The sequence below is a fragment of the Bombina bombina genome, chromosome 7 (genome assembly GCF_027579735.1).
Source record: "Bombina bombina isolate aBomBom1 chromosome 7, aBomBom1.pri, whole genome shotgun sequence".
Lineage (NCBI taxonomy): Eukaryota > Metazoa > Chordata > Amphibia > Anura > Bombinatoridae > Bombina > Bombina bombina.
The window spans coordinates 471,029,121-471,046,232 of NC_069505.1; the positions used below are offsets into that span (position 1 = coordinate 471,029,121).

The following is a 17,112-nucleotide window of genomic DNA, read 5'->3' on the forward strand; positions in this document are numbered from 1 at the left end:
ATCTCAGGGGATTGTATGTATTGATAATGTATCTTTATTTTAAGGATTATATTATATCTGGATTTGTCTCTTTGAAATGAGCATCTGATATATTTCTTAAAGGGATAGCCTATTCAAAATAAAACTCGTGAATTAGAGCATGCAGTATTTATATACTTAAATATGTAATCCTATAATCTATTTAACTTCATTATCATCTGTAATTTACTAAAACAGGAATGTTAGCTTAGGAATCTACCCATTTTGAATCTGCACATGGGGAGCGCTTGATGATTGTTGTCTAAATGTAGGCAACAATCAGCAAGTGCACCACAGGTGATGAACATTAAATGGAATGGCTCCTAAACTTAAATACATGATTGAAATAAGAAACATAAAAAAATTAAATTGATTATGAGTACATATGTAAGTTGATTGGAATTGAATGATTTATCTGGTTCATTAATGTTTTATTGTGAACACACTCTTCCTTTTTTTTTTAAAGTGACATAAATTCCATTATTTTGCTAAAACATATATATTTACAAGCAAATCTAATATATTTATATTCTTTATATTGCTTAATATTCTTAGTATCCTTTGATTATAGTTTTATTTAGGTAAGATCAGGAGCAGCATAGAACCTATGTTGGAGCTGTTTATTGTTGCCAACATACAGTATATATCCTGTCTGTCATTGGTTCACCCATGTACTCATTTTTATTAACCAGGAGTGCATAGCTGCTCTTTAAATAATTATACCAAGAGAACAAAGTAATATTTGGAATATAATTAAAATGATATTTTAGATAATTATGTTATACATAAATCATAAGATGAATGCATTGATTAGTACATAGCTGGAAATAAAGAAACATTCACCATGACTATATTTGAGTAAAGTACACATTTATTTAGGGAAAATGTGGTAAATATAGGGATGAGGAGAGAGGGAGGGGAGTGGTATTCCATTTCTGAGAATCTTCAATCTGTAAAACATTAAAAGAAACAAATGTGTATTATTAAAAAACATAATCATAAATAACTAAAAGGTCTCATTACAATACTATAAAAATACCTGAAAAGAAATCTTGAATAGTTGCAGATCTCTCCAAATGGGCATTGAGGGGTTGGGGATGATTAATTACATCAGGCTCAAAGATTTCACCTGGGGGCTGTGGTGTTGGAAGTAAGTCGTTCAACACCCCATGCTCCTGTGCCATGTTGTGTAGACAGCAACATGCCACTATGATTTTTATAGCTTTTTCCGGACTGAATTGGAGATCCCCCCCTGATCTGTCCAGGCAGCGAAAGCGCATTTTTAGAACACCAAACAGTCGTTCTATTATAGCACGTGTTCGGATATGTGCTTCATTATATCTGTATTAAAAGAACAAGAAATATGATTATAATATATAATGTGAAGACAAATCAAATACTAATGAGCTAACTACATTCCTGGTTTGATCTTATAAATCTTTAAACCTTTTTATATATATATATAAATATATTTATATTCAAGCAGAGAGATTTATAAATGCTTCACTGATAATAGATGATTTGTATTTTGATTGTCCCTTTAAAGGCACTCAGTACAACATTGTTATGTCTGTGATAGTGATATATACACACACACACACGAGATAATCAAGCAACACATGTATGTGCACAAACACAGATATATAGCTTAATAAAGGGGCAGGAGCCCCGAAACGTTGCTCAATAAAGGTGCTGTTGCTCCACATAGAGTGCTACCTGTGTGTTCTATTTCATTACATTTACTGGGACTTTGGAAAAGGAGGTCCTCCAGGTTTGCACCTACATTCACCCAAGAGTGATTTAAAGGGACATTCCTATGAAGTGTGTACTGGTCCTACTTTTCTACAGATTATAGTGAGCATTTTGCAAGGCACAATCAATATTTCTGACACACAAGAGCAGAAAATAAATATATATTTTACCTTAATTCAGCAGGCCCAACAACCTGGTTCTCTTTCAATGGTGTCCAAATCCATTTTTTAAGAGGATATGCAGAATCGGCTGAAATATGAATGCATAGATATACAGTATATATATATATATAGATATAGATATATATATATAGATATATATAGATATATATATATATATATATATATATATATATATATATATATATATATATAGATATATAAACACACATCTTTCAATAAAGCAATGTATGACATAAAATAATGTTATGCATATGTCTTACTATGACATAGTTAATATATATCTTTTAAATGATTAACAATTTATTTATTTAATCAATTTCACCCCCTTAGACACATACATAAAGGATTATAAAGCAATGAAACAATAAAATGTCAAAATATTGAACACATGAAGGCATCATAATATATACATAAACACTTACCGAGGAGATGTCCTTCAGGCATTTGATTTGACTCAAACAATCTCCACACACCAGAATTCCTGAGGATGTAGGCATCATGGCTACTTCCTGGGAACCCTGCCACGACATTTAATATACGCATGTTTGCATCACATATAATCTGCACATTTAAGGAGTGGAAGTGTTTCCGATTTCTAAATATTATCTCCCTGCGCACAGGGGGTCTTAGGGCAATATGAGTGCAGTCAATGGCCCCAAGGACATTGGGTATGCCACCTAAAAGAAAAAAGTCCCTCTTAACATCACGCCAACCTCTGGGTGATGTGGTGAAAAAAATAAATTTTCTGCAATTATCAAGTCCATCAATAACTTTTGAAAGATGCTTAGAAAGAGTGGACTTATGCACCCCAGTTACAATGCCCCCTGTCACCTGAAAGGATCCAGAAGCCAAAAAATGAAGTGCCCCTAGTAGTTTGGTCATTCCAGGGACAGCCCTGCTTGAATAGCCCTGGCTTTCCAGCCTGTCTTGCAACAGGGCATATAACTGATATATTTTCTCCCTGTTGAGCCTGAAACTTTCAAACACCTGCTGCTCATTCAGGGTTTCTATATCCAGCCTCACTCTGGGGATGTCAGGCCTACGCTGTCTAACTTCAGCATTGTCAGCTTCTCTCTCACCCTGCATTTTGAAATATCTGTTCTGAGGTTAGGCTAGGTGTGGTGTTTTTTTTAGAGCTGTGTGTTGCTTGTTAACATATGTGAAACTGGTGATTGCAATGAATAACATGGGGGGGAGGGCTTATCTTCATCTCATCTAATCCTTAATTTAATGAACAGTTTGAAAGTATATACTAACTCATGACTTTTATTTTTGATATGAACTATAATTTCAACATATATGTAGTTACATATCGGAAATTCAAAGACACTGAATGTAATTATTATATTTTTCTATTTAAATATATCAGCCTTTATCATAACAGTTAAAAGTAATTATTAAAATTATATGATTTATATAGGTCAAATATATATATACAATTATCATACATATATACATGTAGGAGAAGATTATTATTAGATAAAATTATATTTCTATATGTATTGAGATTATATATAGCATCCCTGGGCAAAGGTTTCATTTTGAATTGGTAGATATTTTATTTATTTATAAAATATTTTACCAGGAAGGATACATTGAGATTTCTCTCGTTTTCAAGTTAGTCCTGGGTACACAAAACATTGCATTGACGCAATAGGTACAATAAAATAAAAAACAATAATAATACACGATATATGCACAAAAATTTAACATAGAACCGGTAGGAAATATATAATCAATAATGACAGGTGCATTCTGTTTTGAGATATGTAGAGAGGGATCTCTTAAAGGATATTAGGCATGGGGAAGGTTTGAAAGTGTGCGGGAGGTCGTTCCATAATTGTGGTGCTTGCATATATTTTTATATGCACATACATATTGAAATTTCTATGACAACATGGGTGCAAATATTCCTATACATAGGACCAATAAATGTAGCATATATAATGTTATTTGTACATTGAAACACTCATATTTTTTTTGTGATTTGCAATTTCAATGAGAAACAGGCCTCAAAAAGCTCTTTTTTCCTCCTTTACACCTAGTTGAGCTGGGGGTAATATTTCTCAATGTATCGACAGCCTCCGACAGTGTATTAACGGTTTGCGCTTTCATTGGAAACCTGGTATAATTTAGCGATTAACGGCTTCTATTACTTTCTATGGGACGCGAAGATTTTTTCGGCAGCCGGAGTCCAGCTGCCGATATTGAGGTATAACGCGCCATTGGAAACAGTCATTAAACGATATTGCTTTCGACAGCATATTTAACGGTTTGCGAGTGCACGCAAACTGAATTACAACTCAATGGAAGCGAGGCCTAAGTGAATATTTAAAGTGAATTGTGACAAAATTAAGGCAGGAGATGGCACTCAAAGCAACTAGACTGAACTTCAACAGCTAGATCGTTATATGGCAAGCCTAGGGAACACAAGAACTTGAACCCTCTAGACCTGCCTAGTCAAAAAGCATATTGTCACTAATTAGAGCTGCCTATAATAATAGATAAACCTAAAAATGAGCAAGTTTTCAGTTATATTGCGGAAAACTTTTTAAAAGGCCTCCTGCTGTATTTGACTTAGTTAAATGAATAGTTTGTAATCAATTTACGCTATAGAATTTGTAAAATCAGACATTATGCTGGTTTGAACTTCTCTAACTTAGGTGCTTTACTTTATACCAGTCTCAGATTTGACAAGATTATACTCAAAGATTAAACCTGGATGTAATTAAAGGGACAGTAAACACCAGAATTGTTGTTTAAAAAGGTAAATAATCCCTTTATTACCCATTCCCCAATTTTGCATAACCAACACAGTTATAATAATATACTTTTTACCTCTGTGATTACCTTGTATCTAAGCCTCTGCAAACTGCCTCCTTATTTCAGTTCATTTGACAGACTTGCATTTTTAACCAATCATTGCTGACTCCTAGGAGCTTCACGTGCCTGAGCTCTGTTATCTATATGAAACACATGAACTAATGCCATCTAGTGGTGAAAAACAGTCAAAATGATTTTTGATTAGAGGCAGTCTTCAAAGTCTAAGAAATTAGCACATGAACCTCCTAGATTTAACTTTCAACTAAGAATACCAAGAGAACAAAGCAAAATTGGTAATAAAAGTAAATTGGAAAGTTGTTTAAAATTACATGCCCTATTTAAATCATGAAAGATTTTTTTTTTGAGTTTACTGTCCCTTTAAGTGTTTGAATCTTAAACACTAAGCTTCTCAACTTAATCCCAATATAAATAGCTTTTAAAAAAGAATATCATATGTGTATTTGTATACGGCTTAAGCCAAGATAAAGAACAAGACACTCAGCCCTAACCAGTCCTTAATCGGTAAATGAGAAGAATTTCCATTAAGGTTTATAAAGAAGGCTTAGCCGCTATATACCCTCATATGTATTCGCAGTTAACAGTAAATATGTAAAAACTTCTGTGTGAATAATCTATAAAAAAACCATGGAATCAGGTGTTACTGAAATAAAGACAGAAGCCTTTCCACATATATATCCAAGAGGAACTGTGTAGAACCTAGTGAGCTAGTATAGACAAGTTTTTTCAGAGTCCGTACTCTCTCTTCGTATATAACACCATTCCAAGGATTACTGTCAATATTCAGATTAGGGTTTCCAGTAACACAATGGAACCAAATATGTCCTATTTAGTTTTTTAAGATTCTGGTTGAAACAAGAAAACAACCTCATAAAATGTGAATTATACCACTCTGTAAATAAATATTCGATTGTTAGCCTTTTCTGTTGCTCTGAGTTCCAATTTTAAGGGTAACTTTTCAATTTAATGAGTAGGAGGGGGATATTTATCATTCTAAGTCCAAGCCTATCTTATGAACTGTATTGACAATGTCTTTAGAGTGTGCTTCAGATTTTGATCAAAACAAGGAGCGACCCCCTGGAAGCACTTATGTAAAAAAATCTTGAACTTTCAAAGTGGTATTAGGGATAATACCTAGCTGATAGCTTTTGCAGAAATTTGCCCCGCTTCCCTTCTCCTACTTCACCGCACCCCCTTCCTACACAGAATTTTTCCCTTTATTTGCGCAGCTCGTCCCCTTTTCCCTTCCTTATATGAGGAGTAAAAGAACAAAGTGAGAGCAGCGAGAGCACCTCGCTAAATACAGCACACTCACCCAACCTGCATGCAGACGCTTCAGCGTGTAAGGGGGGTTGCATTGCGCTAAGTCCCGAGCACTCAGTGGCTCAGATATTGATAGTGGAGAGCTATTCTGCCCCTCACACAGCACCTGTGGGAGGGGGGAACTTCAGACAGACAAACAGTGGGCCGCACCAGTAGCGATTTATCCTTTAAACCAGGTCACCAATCAACCACGCTCAGCTCTGGAAGGGGGAGGGGCTGATGTCTATGGAGCGGGATAGTAGAATCTCAGCCCTTGGATCAGGACTCACTCAGCATTAACTGCCTGGCTCCATCTTGCAGCACCGGTGGGAGGGAGTAAGATAAAATTTACTCCATAACAGGCTATCTACCCCCCACAAGCAGCATCCGTGGGAGGGGGGGGACTGCCAACGATGGATCCAATACCTCCAGGAGCAGTAATCCCGACTAACTCGGGGGGGCTCCAAGGCACAAGGTTTAAAACACCAGATGAAAAGATGCATTGCAGGAGTCCCAGCAAGCAATTACAGGCTTTTCTGCAGGTTTTTTTACCCTGGTCTCCAGGGTGTTGGCACGATTATTCGCCAGTGGCTCAGCTGCAGGGATCTGGAGCATTGCGCAACGAGACCAGTGCACAAGCTCCTCCTCAGGGCCTCCTCAGGGCATACTGGCACAATTTCCTTTTAATGCACATCTTCTATATTGCCCAACTTTTCCTTTTTTATTTTTAACTCTCAACATTGATGTTTTGCAGTTGTGAGCAATGGAAGTGCACAACAGACTTTACAAGCCTTACCCAGCTTACATATCTGTTCTAACCGGCCTCAGGAAACATAATATACTGTAAACATAATGACAGTGGCAAGCCTTCACTACTCACAGTAACAAGCCAGACTTGTCTCCTCCACATAAGACACGTGGTGGGGGATAGAAAAGAGTGCAGCAAGCAAGGCGCTCATTCAGAAAATGTACACCTTGTTAGTATGTTCATTTATTGCAGAACTAAAGAAAAGTCTTGTACTAGGTGTTATGTCCTAATAAAAATGATCATATGTAGACAGACATTTCTTTTTCTCAAAATACAATGTGATCATTTTTTTTTTTTAATTATACATGTGTAAATGTTCTCATATAAAAAAAATAAAAATATATATATATATATATATATATATGTGTGTGTGTGTGTGTGTGTGTGTATATATATATATATATATATATATATATATATATATTTATTTTTTACTTGTCAAAACCCTGTGCTTACCCCACAGCTATAAAAGACTTGTCATATAGGCGTCTCCCAGGTCAGCCAGTGAAAGGGTTAACACTTAAGTGTGTGCAAGACCCAGAAAATGACCACAAACGTTAGTAGTAGAAGTAGGGACATGTCATATTTAATGTAACAGGTACCACGCCCCTCTTATGCAAATTCCTACCCACTCTCCTCCCAAGATTTCCACCCCTATCCGCCCACTCTTTTCCATATTTCACCCCCCTTTTATGGCTTATTGCCTTCCTTTATGAGGGATTGTTATTTAGTATAATTTATTAAATTGTGAGTTTCATGTAAAGTTTAACTTTTTTTTTTATGATTTCAATGCTATTAAATTAAATGCAGAAAGTATTTTCTTTTTGAAAGTTTATTCATGACTCATAAAGCATAAAAAAAGTTTATGCAGAATGTGGTACATGTAATATTGGCAGACAAACTCAACCATGTTGAAGGATTAAAAAGTGATTTAGGTCTTTTCTTCTGTATCAGGTTACCATGACGCATAGTTAGACCCATGGTGGGTGTTGGAGGTACTGGTAAATGGGTTACATCCCTAATTTTCATTTTTAGATGATCAAAGGTATCCCAGTTTCTAGCATTGCCAGCAACAGATGATGGAATATTCAGTTCAGCCATAGTTTTTATGTCTCCCAACCTTGCAGAGTTTTGCGCATGGTCACATTGTGACTTTGTATAACACAACGTGCTGAGTTTAGTTTGTGTGAACTGAAGATTGTGTTTTGTACATAAACTCCCCATTATCTTTCCTACTAGATATGCTTTGGGTTGTAACATTTTAGAAAGAAGTAATTCAGCATTTTTCGTAAACCGGTCATGCACATTAACAACATCATGAAATATTCTTTTTTTTTTTTTTTAAATACTTTATTTTATCTTAGAAATATACATATTATATAGATAACTTAATGAATTAAAACATTAAAGATGTTAATCAGTGATTACAAGGCCACCATAGTTGGCCTGAAGAACAAAAATCTTCTCAAGAACAAAAGAAAAGAGTAAAGTAATAACATGAGGATCCAATAAATAGGCCTAAGGGGGACTAAAGAAGAAGAAGAAGAAGAAGAAAAAAGGGAGAGCCTCCCCCCCCCCCCAAATCAATTGAGTGTTGGTAATTGATTCTATTCAGTTTATGAAATCTGTATCTTGATAAAGGGTAAAGTCTCTCCAAATTTTCCTGAGTTATCTTTTTTTCCTTTCTGATCTATAATCATAGGCCGCTATTATTGCAGAGTTTATCAATAATTTCTTTACCTCATTAACAGAGGGGACTCTGGAGCTAATCCAGTTGTTAAACAATAGTTTCCTAAGAATTATTATGGCAGAAAATGATGGACTCCAATGATAGATTTACTCTAATCTGTGTTATTTGAGAAAGATAATTCACAACTTTTAACCAAAATTGTTTCACTCTTGTGCAGTCCCAGAGAAGGTGGCCTATATCTGGGTCCATTTGGGAGCATTTAAGACATTGATTTTGAATGTTCTTATTCCTTTTAGCAACTCTTCGTGGTGTGAGAGAGTCCCTGTTCACTAGCCTAAATTGGGATTCCCTAAAGTATGTTGAGAGGCATAGAGTTTGAGTTTTTTTGAGACTTCTCAAAAGATGGGTATGAAGATTGGGCAAATTCAAAATATTCACCCAATAAGAAGCTAGCTCTGTTATGCGCTTCCTATCCTCTGATGCCCTTAGAATTTTATAGATGGAGGATAAAGACCATTTTCCAGACTTAATGGTATCCAGTAAGGGATGATCTGACCATAAGTGGGGAAAGTTTCTTGCTAGTTTACTAATGTAGCCTTTTAGTTGAAGAAAATAGAATTTATGCTTAATTTGCACTGTCGCGAATATATCTTGAAACTTATCAAAGTTGTACAATTTCTTTGAATCAGAATCATAAAGATCTTTAATAGTTAAAGATTTAGACGGTGACCAGATATTAAAAATATTAACTATTTCTCAAGGGAAAGTAAGAGTTCCCTTGTACTGGCAACCACTTAGAGATAGATGATGGATATCCAAGGCGTCTAATAGCCCTTGTCCATACTAATAAAATATCCCTAAATAGAGGGTGATTAGTGATTGTCTTTCCCAAGATTTTGTTTGTTGCGTGCACCACAAAATTTAGAGAATGTGGAAAACTCACCTGTTCTTCTAAATATTTATTAGAAAATTTAAATGATCGTAATAGCCAATCAATTGGCAGTCGGTAGATGGTTGTGAAATTGTACCACTCCAGGTTCGGTAAAGCTAGTCCCCCTTTAGGGTAGGTTTGGTACAGATTCTCAAGCTTTATTCTTGCTTTCCTCCCACTCCATAAAAAGTATCTCAAAGCTTGATTAAAACCCCACAAGTCCAGTTTCTTAATCAGAAGAGGAAGTATCCTAAGTATATATAACATTTTAGGAATTATAAACATCTTATAAAGATTAATCTTACCAGAAATTGAAATGGGTAGCGTTGACCAGCTCTTCATTTTATCTTTACTATCCTGAAGAATTGAAGAAATGTTATCCTTATACCAATCCACAGGGTTGGCAGAGACTTTTAAACCTAGATATTCCAAAACATTTAGTTGAGTAAGTTGATATAATTGAGAGCAATTCGATTTCTTCAACCAAAGTATCTTAGATTTAGAGAAGTTAGTCTTATAACCAGAGACCTCCCCATACTTATCTAGAAGATTCAAGACAAGATTGGTAGAATCCTCAGGATTAGCCACAAAAAGATCATCAGCAAACAGTGAAGTTTTTAAGGCCACATTGCCTATAATGATTCCTGATAAAGTCTCTCTCTCAGCTTGATGGCCAAAGGTTCTAATATTAAATCAAATAGGAGTGGGGATAAGGGGCAACCTTGTCAGGTGCCCTTTGAAAGTGTAAAAGACTTAGAGATGCCATTATTGATTAATATGGATGCCTTAGTATCTGAATATGTCTTACTAATTAATTGAACAAAATTACCAGAAAAGCCAAACCTTCTTAGAACCTCAACCAAGAATGGCCGCTCCACTCTGTCGAAGGCCTTCTCTGCATCCAGAGATAGCAGGAAGGCCTCCAGCAGAGCAAAGTGATCGTCATTGCACAGGCAGATTGCATGTAGTATTTTCCTAATATTAATTTCTGACGTTCTCCCACTCGCAAAGCCCACTTGATCGGGATGGATACGTTTAGGTAGAATTACCTTCATCCTCTCAGCTAAGATTTTCATCAAGATCTTGTAGTCAAGATTTAACAAAGATATTGGTCTGTACGAGGTAACTTCTGAGGGATCTTTATTTTTGGGGATCAGAATAATATTAGACCTTTTAAAGTGCTCAGAGATCTTAAAATTATCCTCAAAGTAAGTTTTATACAGGTCCTTTAGGACCAGAATAATCTCTGAAGAAAGCAACAGATAAAACTCTTCAGGTAAATTATCTGGACCTGGGGTCTTCCCTTTAGTCATTGAATTAATGGTCTTGTGTATTTCTTCTTCAAGAATTGGTTTATTCATGATTTCAAGATCCAATTCTGAGACTAAACGGAGAGAGATGTTAGCCAAAAAGTTATTAATAGCTTCTCGAAGGGGGTTCTGTGAATTCTAATAATTCTGGAAAAGGAAAGCTATCTGGTCTTGTTCCGTGACTAGTGTATTATTTTTAATGGCCTCTATGAGCTTCCTCTGGGACTGTCTCTTGAAAATTGAGGCCAAAAGTTTGCCTGCTTTATTTATAGGTACAGAACTCAAACCATGCTTTGCTCATGAAATATTCTATCACCTTTTTCAACAGATTCACCACTTGTGTGAAGTGCAAATAGGTTCTCCCGGGGGCAATAAAAGTGTTGGTTGTATTCTCTCTAGAATTTTGTGTAGTCAATGCCAAATATTTTTGCATCAAAGCATTGTTCTTTTTATTTTTACATCCTCTGGTAAATCAGAATTATTTAAGATATCAGCAATTTCAGCATCCAAGCGTGTTGTGACTGACGCATATCTGTAGCGCCCTGTTTTGGGACCAGGTACATTTTTTCAGTATGCATTATTACCGGTTAGTTAAGAGTTGACAGTAAAGGTAAAGCAAATCATAAAAGCTGTGGTAAAAATCCACCAGATTGATTCACCAGGTTCATTGTTTTTTTTTGCTAATGTATATTGTCCTATTACTCAGATTTTTAATAATTTGACTTCACTTTAAGACATCGTTTCTGCTGTGTTAAGTGCAATCTACCTTTTAGAATGTTGTGCTATTTCCCAAATAGCAGATATTAAGTCTTTAGAAGCGCCACATAGGTCTTTCTGTGCTGGTGAAGCACAAATTAACATTTTTTTTTAAAGCTTCCCAATTGTGGATTAGTCTGCTAGACATGTTTACACACCCCTAATGTCTGAAGTTGAATGATGCATAAATTAAAAAAACTTTACTTTTTACAGCATGACTTTTTAGAAATATACATAACAGGTGTATCTGGTGGAAAGAGACGTTCTTAACCTGTAATCATCAGGTGCGGTGGCTCTTAAATCTAACAAATAACCATAAGGGGTATGTGTGGCATCTTCAAAAGCTTCTAAAATATCATTAGATTTTCCAGGGTACATCTGTCATACTCGGGTAGTAATTTGTAACTTCTCTTGGGTTTTTAAAAAGTTCCATACATTGTGTGTTTAATGTGATAGTTCTGTTTTTTTTTTTACCCTGACAAACATTTTGTACAAGATACTCAGATTTCTGTGATTTATTTTGTAAACGCCTTTGCAATTTCAGAGCTACCACTGGCAGCTTCCATTAGATCAACAGTTGTTAGATTAATTTTATCAGGTGGAAATAAATCCTAGACAAATGTGCTTGGAAGACCTTGTATAAATGTAATATATGGATAAGTATATAATCATCATACAATGTTTACTAGCATGCATAAAACCACACAATATCAGGTTTGTGGGACAAAAGTGTCAGAATGGTGTAAAATGTTCCCAGAATTTAAAGGCCCTGCTAATGTACAAGAGGGTGTTGCAAACACGCCCATTGTTAGTGCTATATTGGTAAACAAATGGCAGTGTGGTAAAATATGGTGATAACTGTCTTTATAAACACTTTTGTTATTTCCTTTTTAAAAGAAGTATCTACCAGTATTGTTTGTTTCTGTTAATACCCAGTTGCTCCACCACAAGGCTTCTTTTTTGAGTGTCAGAATTTAAAGGATATTCCAACACCAAGGGACCAATTTATCATATGGTGGGCGGACATGATTCGCTGTAGTGAATCATGTCCGCCCCAACATTGCTAATACCGACAGCATACACTGTTGGCATTTAACATTGAACAAGCTTTTCTTGTGAAATGCTTGTGCAATGCCGCCCCCTGCAAATTTGGCTGCTAGCAGGGGGTATCAATCATCTAATAAGTATCTGATCAGAATGGTTGCAGTTCACCACCTAAGAGGCAGAAGATGAGTTAAGGAGCAGCTTAGCCGGAAACTTTGGGGGTAGATATACAAACTCTGTTCCCCGAATGGTAGTTCACTAGTTAGCTTCCCTAGATAATCACCCAGAGAAGGATTCCATTCAGCATCCTTGCTCACAAATATTAGTCTTTGTTATAGAGGCACCGCTCTGGCAGACTGTCCAGTACCCTGTACAATTCAAGTCTGGCATATGCTGTAGTAAAACAAGCTATAAAGATAACTTGTTTTTTTATTGGTTGTATACCTTGAGTATTTCAAACTAAGCATTGCTGTTTCATCATCTTTTAAATAAAAAGCAGACACCTCCATAGTACGGTAATAAAAAGCTTACCTGAAAGGTTCATCAGGGTTGGTCACAGTGCATGTGCTGGGTAAATTAGTTCTTTGTCAAAACTTACCCCACAGAGAATTTAGAAACAATTTTAAATTTGTCTTTTGGCTGGATTTTCTGCAATATAATTGGGACGTAATTCTATGATATGATTATTTTTTTATAAATCTTGTATGTATTGTCTTTTTTCATAATCAGTGCACCATGCAGGGTACCCAGAAGCTTCCTGAGGTTGTAGTTTAATGTCGTTTTCAGATTCTTTTTAAACTTTTTAAAATTCCAAAACTCTAGTCTTTCCACAGCTAATTGAATATCAATAGTAGACCATGTGACAGAGTACGTTTATCACTATGATCACACTGTAATTTGTTATTGGGGCCACAGGTCAGTTTGAAGTGGGATCATGAACTTAACATTTAATTTGTTAAGGTAGGACTGGAAAAAATAGCCCCCTAGGTAGAATCATTGTTACTTCAGCCAAACCAAAATAAAAATTGATGTTCCTGAAATTCTCTAATATTTGAGTGCCCCACAATGTAAACTTTTTTTGTCTTATTGACAAAGGGTTAAAACATGGTAAAGTCCATAGTAGTGGATACTTTCAGCAGAAGCTGTTTTGTGGTACATTTTAATTGCATTTGTGCGAGCATTGTAACGTTCATTTCTGGAATCCAAGGGCTGTTGGAACTCTTTTAATAATCGCTTGCAGGTCTTTGTCTCAGGTAACATATCCAGCCACTCATGTGGTTGCTTATTCTCTTCATACCACTTAAAAATTCAGCTCTCTCATTAGGCATCATGTACTCAACACCATATTGATCTACACTGGACATAGGTCCTACATAGCTTTGATTTATGACTGTTAAAAAATGGGGAAAATGGCCTTTAGAGTAAATAAAACCTATGGCTTTTGGCAGTTTGGGGAGTTTCATTGGTAGACAATGTAAATAATCTAAAAAATTTACTTTTAAGTCGGCACTGTGACACACACACAACAGTTTACTATCTTGCGCCAAGAACTTGATTGCTATTTTCTCTTTAATTAGCTGTTGAATCACTAAATAAGAATCTAAACACCCATTTCCTGCATACATTCAAAATCATAAACTTGTGGCTTTTCTCTCTGGTTTCTACAGCGTCATGTAACAGATGTGTCAAATCTCTATTTCATCATGACATGAGCTAAATGTTGGGGGTGTCAGTCATGATATATTCACTAACATATGCACAAGACACGTCACAATATACTTTGGTATGACACTCTACCTTACCCTCTAGTGCTAAAACATTATGCAAAGCCAAACACATGGCTGAGCGACAAAACAAAAACTGAGGCATCTACATATATTTTAGCTTTAACCTCAATAGAATTCTGTCTGATGTGTTCTGCAAAACTATTTACACAAGTTATTATTCTTGTGGTGAAAAATAGCAGCATGGCAACACTGAGAAAAATAATCATGACCTATAAAAGCTTTGATGTTTTTAATGCCGTAATAGTGCTCATTGTGTTGCAAAACAAACAGCACTTTATCCTTAGAGGGTCCATCAGTATAAAAATACAGCCAAGAACCCCGTTTTACAATGAATTATTTTAAGTAACATTCAAGAGCTTTTCTAAAGCCTGGATGTCGCTAAAATTAACAAGACGGTCATCAGGTATGCACAGTGTTTTGTGCATCTATCTGGCCTGTAGGATTAGTTCTGAATCAGTAATTTTTTTATCTAAAAGGGCTTTGAGACTAGCCGGCGCCGCCAAACATGAATTAGAGTAAAAGCTGTTAAAATTAAACAGCCAAAGTCTTTGTGTTTGAGTGAAATATAGGAAGTTGGCCGTAGTGGACATAGTCTTTCCTACGTTTCATAACGCCACCAGCTCCGTTTCTAACAATTATGATCATGAGTCTTAAAACAACCACATCCTATACATTCGGTATTGCTCTGCAACAAACCAGAAACCTTGTTTAAAAAAGACTCAGCATCTATCCCATCCATATCCCTTAATATAAATTCCTGAAAAATCCATCACCTTCTTAACTGCACTAGGACACCAAGTCTTACTTCACGTTGTAAGTTATGTAGAACTGTTAGTACAGATTCATGCACACCCTGTTGTACAGCTGATTTAAATTAACTTAATTTAGCAAGATTTACCAACCTGAAATGTTCATAATTCATAACCGCAATAAAATGATTGTTTCTTTGGTACCCACCTATGCATTCTAAAATGACAGGTGGGTCACTTTGATGCTGTTCACCATTATGCTGAATCTCTGAGGGAGTGATTGGCAATCTACAGTTTGATTGTTGGGATAATTGTGTCTCTGATACAGGGTTTGTGTCGTGAGATACACGGTACCCATCTGAGATTTGTTGCACAATTGGTGATTGGCTATCTAGCTTCTTGGATAACACAGTAGCCCTATTTCTCTACTGTCTTCTTAATGTCCCCCTAAGCTTAAATGTTTTTTTGTTTTTTTTTGTATTTTCAGCCTTATTCTCACCACTGTACCTAATTTCTTAGTTGTGTTTTGCGCATTCATTCTGTCCCAATCCTGGTAATTATACAGAGTTCAGAGGCTTCTCATCCTCAAGGGTGGTTATGATGTCTTCTACAGGTGTAGATTTTTTAGAAGCCACAGATAAATTTGGGTTGTGGTAGCTGGCTTCTGGAACATGAGACTAGTGGAGGGGAAAAAGGATATCTTAAAAGTAATAATTTAGAGTACAAATATAATATTTAGTCTTAAAGGTTATTTAATATGAGGAATTTTAGATCCTTAATCTGACTTGTAAAGTGCATATATATATGTATATTTATGCAATATTTTCTGATTTTATCCCAGTGTGACAATATAACTACGTCTATAAAATATATCTGTTTATTTACACAGCTTTTTATGGCTCATTGAGGAATTAACAATTAAATTCTAACTAATCCAGATATATATATATATGTTATGTTTTCTTGACCATGCAAGGCATAAATTATATGAAATCTGGCTTATTATTTAGCTAAAAAGGGGCTTACAATGTACAAATTGTAGCTATGGGATTACATATTTCTATATTATATTAATAGATAGAACTGACTAAGTTCTAGTTTAAAATATTGCATAAATACACATATAGATGAGAAACTGATAAATAACCCAATGTAATAAGACTCTTAAAATTACTGTTGGTTTCAAAATACACAATTATTTATTAGATCAGCTATAAAACATAAAATGGCACAATATTCAATGCATAGGCCTAAAGACAATAACATTTACTTATCAGACAAATATACATTTACACAAACATAAATGACATGGGTACCTTGGGATTATCTTGTGGACAGTTTGTTTCAGCTAGCTCTCTTTGTGTCCTCTCTCCTTCCCTTCTGACTCCTGACTCCTGACTAACCCTACTGACTAAATTTTGTTCTATATATTCAAAATAGTCCCATCTGTTAGTATTGCTTTGATGCAATTGGTTAATTTGTTTCCCGCTTCACCATATTTGGAAAACTGAATGCCATTGGTCCTAGCTGTTTACATGTAAATAGGGGCTATTGTAGGGGGTGGATAGCTATAAATCATATGGCTTGGACAGCTGTTCTGATTGTAAGGTCAGATGTTCTTTTGTCCATGATAAGCTGTTATTTACTATCCACACCCCAACAGGTACATGAAAGACTCCTATTTACATGTAAACATTTGGTGACTCTTATTGAATGGGAGTAAGCCTGAGAAAATAACTCCTCTGTTTACTATCTCTTGATTCTTTTTGAGATAGACAGGGCATGGTAAACAAAAAGGCTTGTATGGCTTTTGTTCTTGAGACAGGTCAGTAAACAAAAGACTTCATAGCTTTTGTAACTGAAATAGGGCATAGAAAGATATACAGCTTCTATATTTCTCATGGCTAATTAATGACTAAAATATTATACAAATACATAAATA

At 35.5% G+C, this 17,112-nt stretch overlaps 1 protein-coding gene across 1 annotated transcript; it reads right to left on the minus strand.

The window, feature by feature from the left end:
- Positions 1 to 871: 871 nt before the first annotated feature.
- On the minus strand, positions 872 to 2,768 carry LOC128635995 (putative nuclease HARBI1). The gene is made up of 4 exons (XM_053689071.1): positions 2,375 to 2,768; positions 1,941 to 2,019; positions 1,058 to 1,359; positions 872 to 968 (listed from the first exon to the last, which is right to left on the minus strand). The coding sequence occupies exons 1-4, from the start codon at positions 2,493 to 2,495 to the stop codon at positions 964 to 966; spliced, it is 507 nt and encodes a 168-aa protein (XP_053545046.1). The 5' UTR covers positions 2,496 to 2,768; the 3' UTR covers positions 872 to 963.
- Positions 2,769 to 17,112: the final 14,344 nt, after the last annotated feature.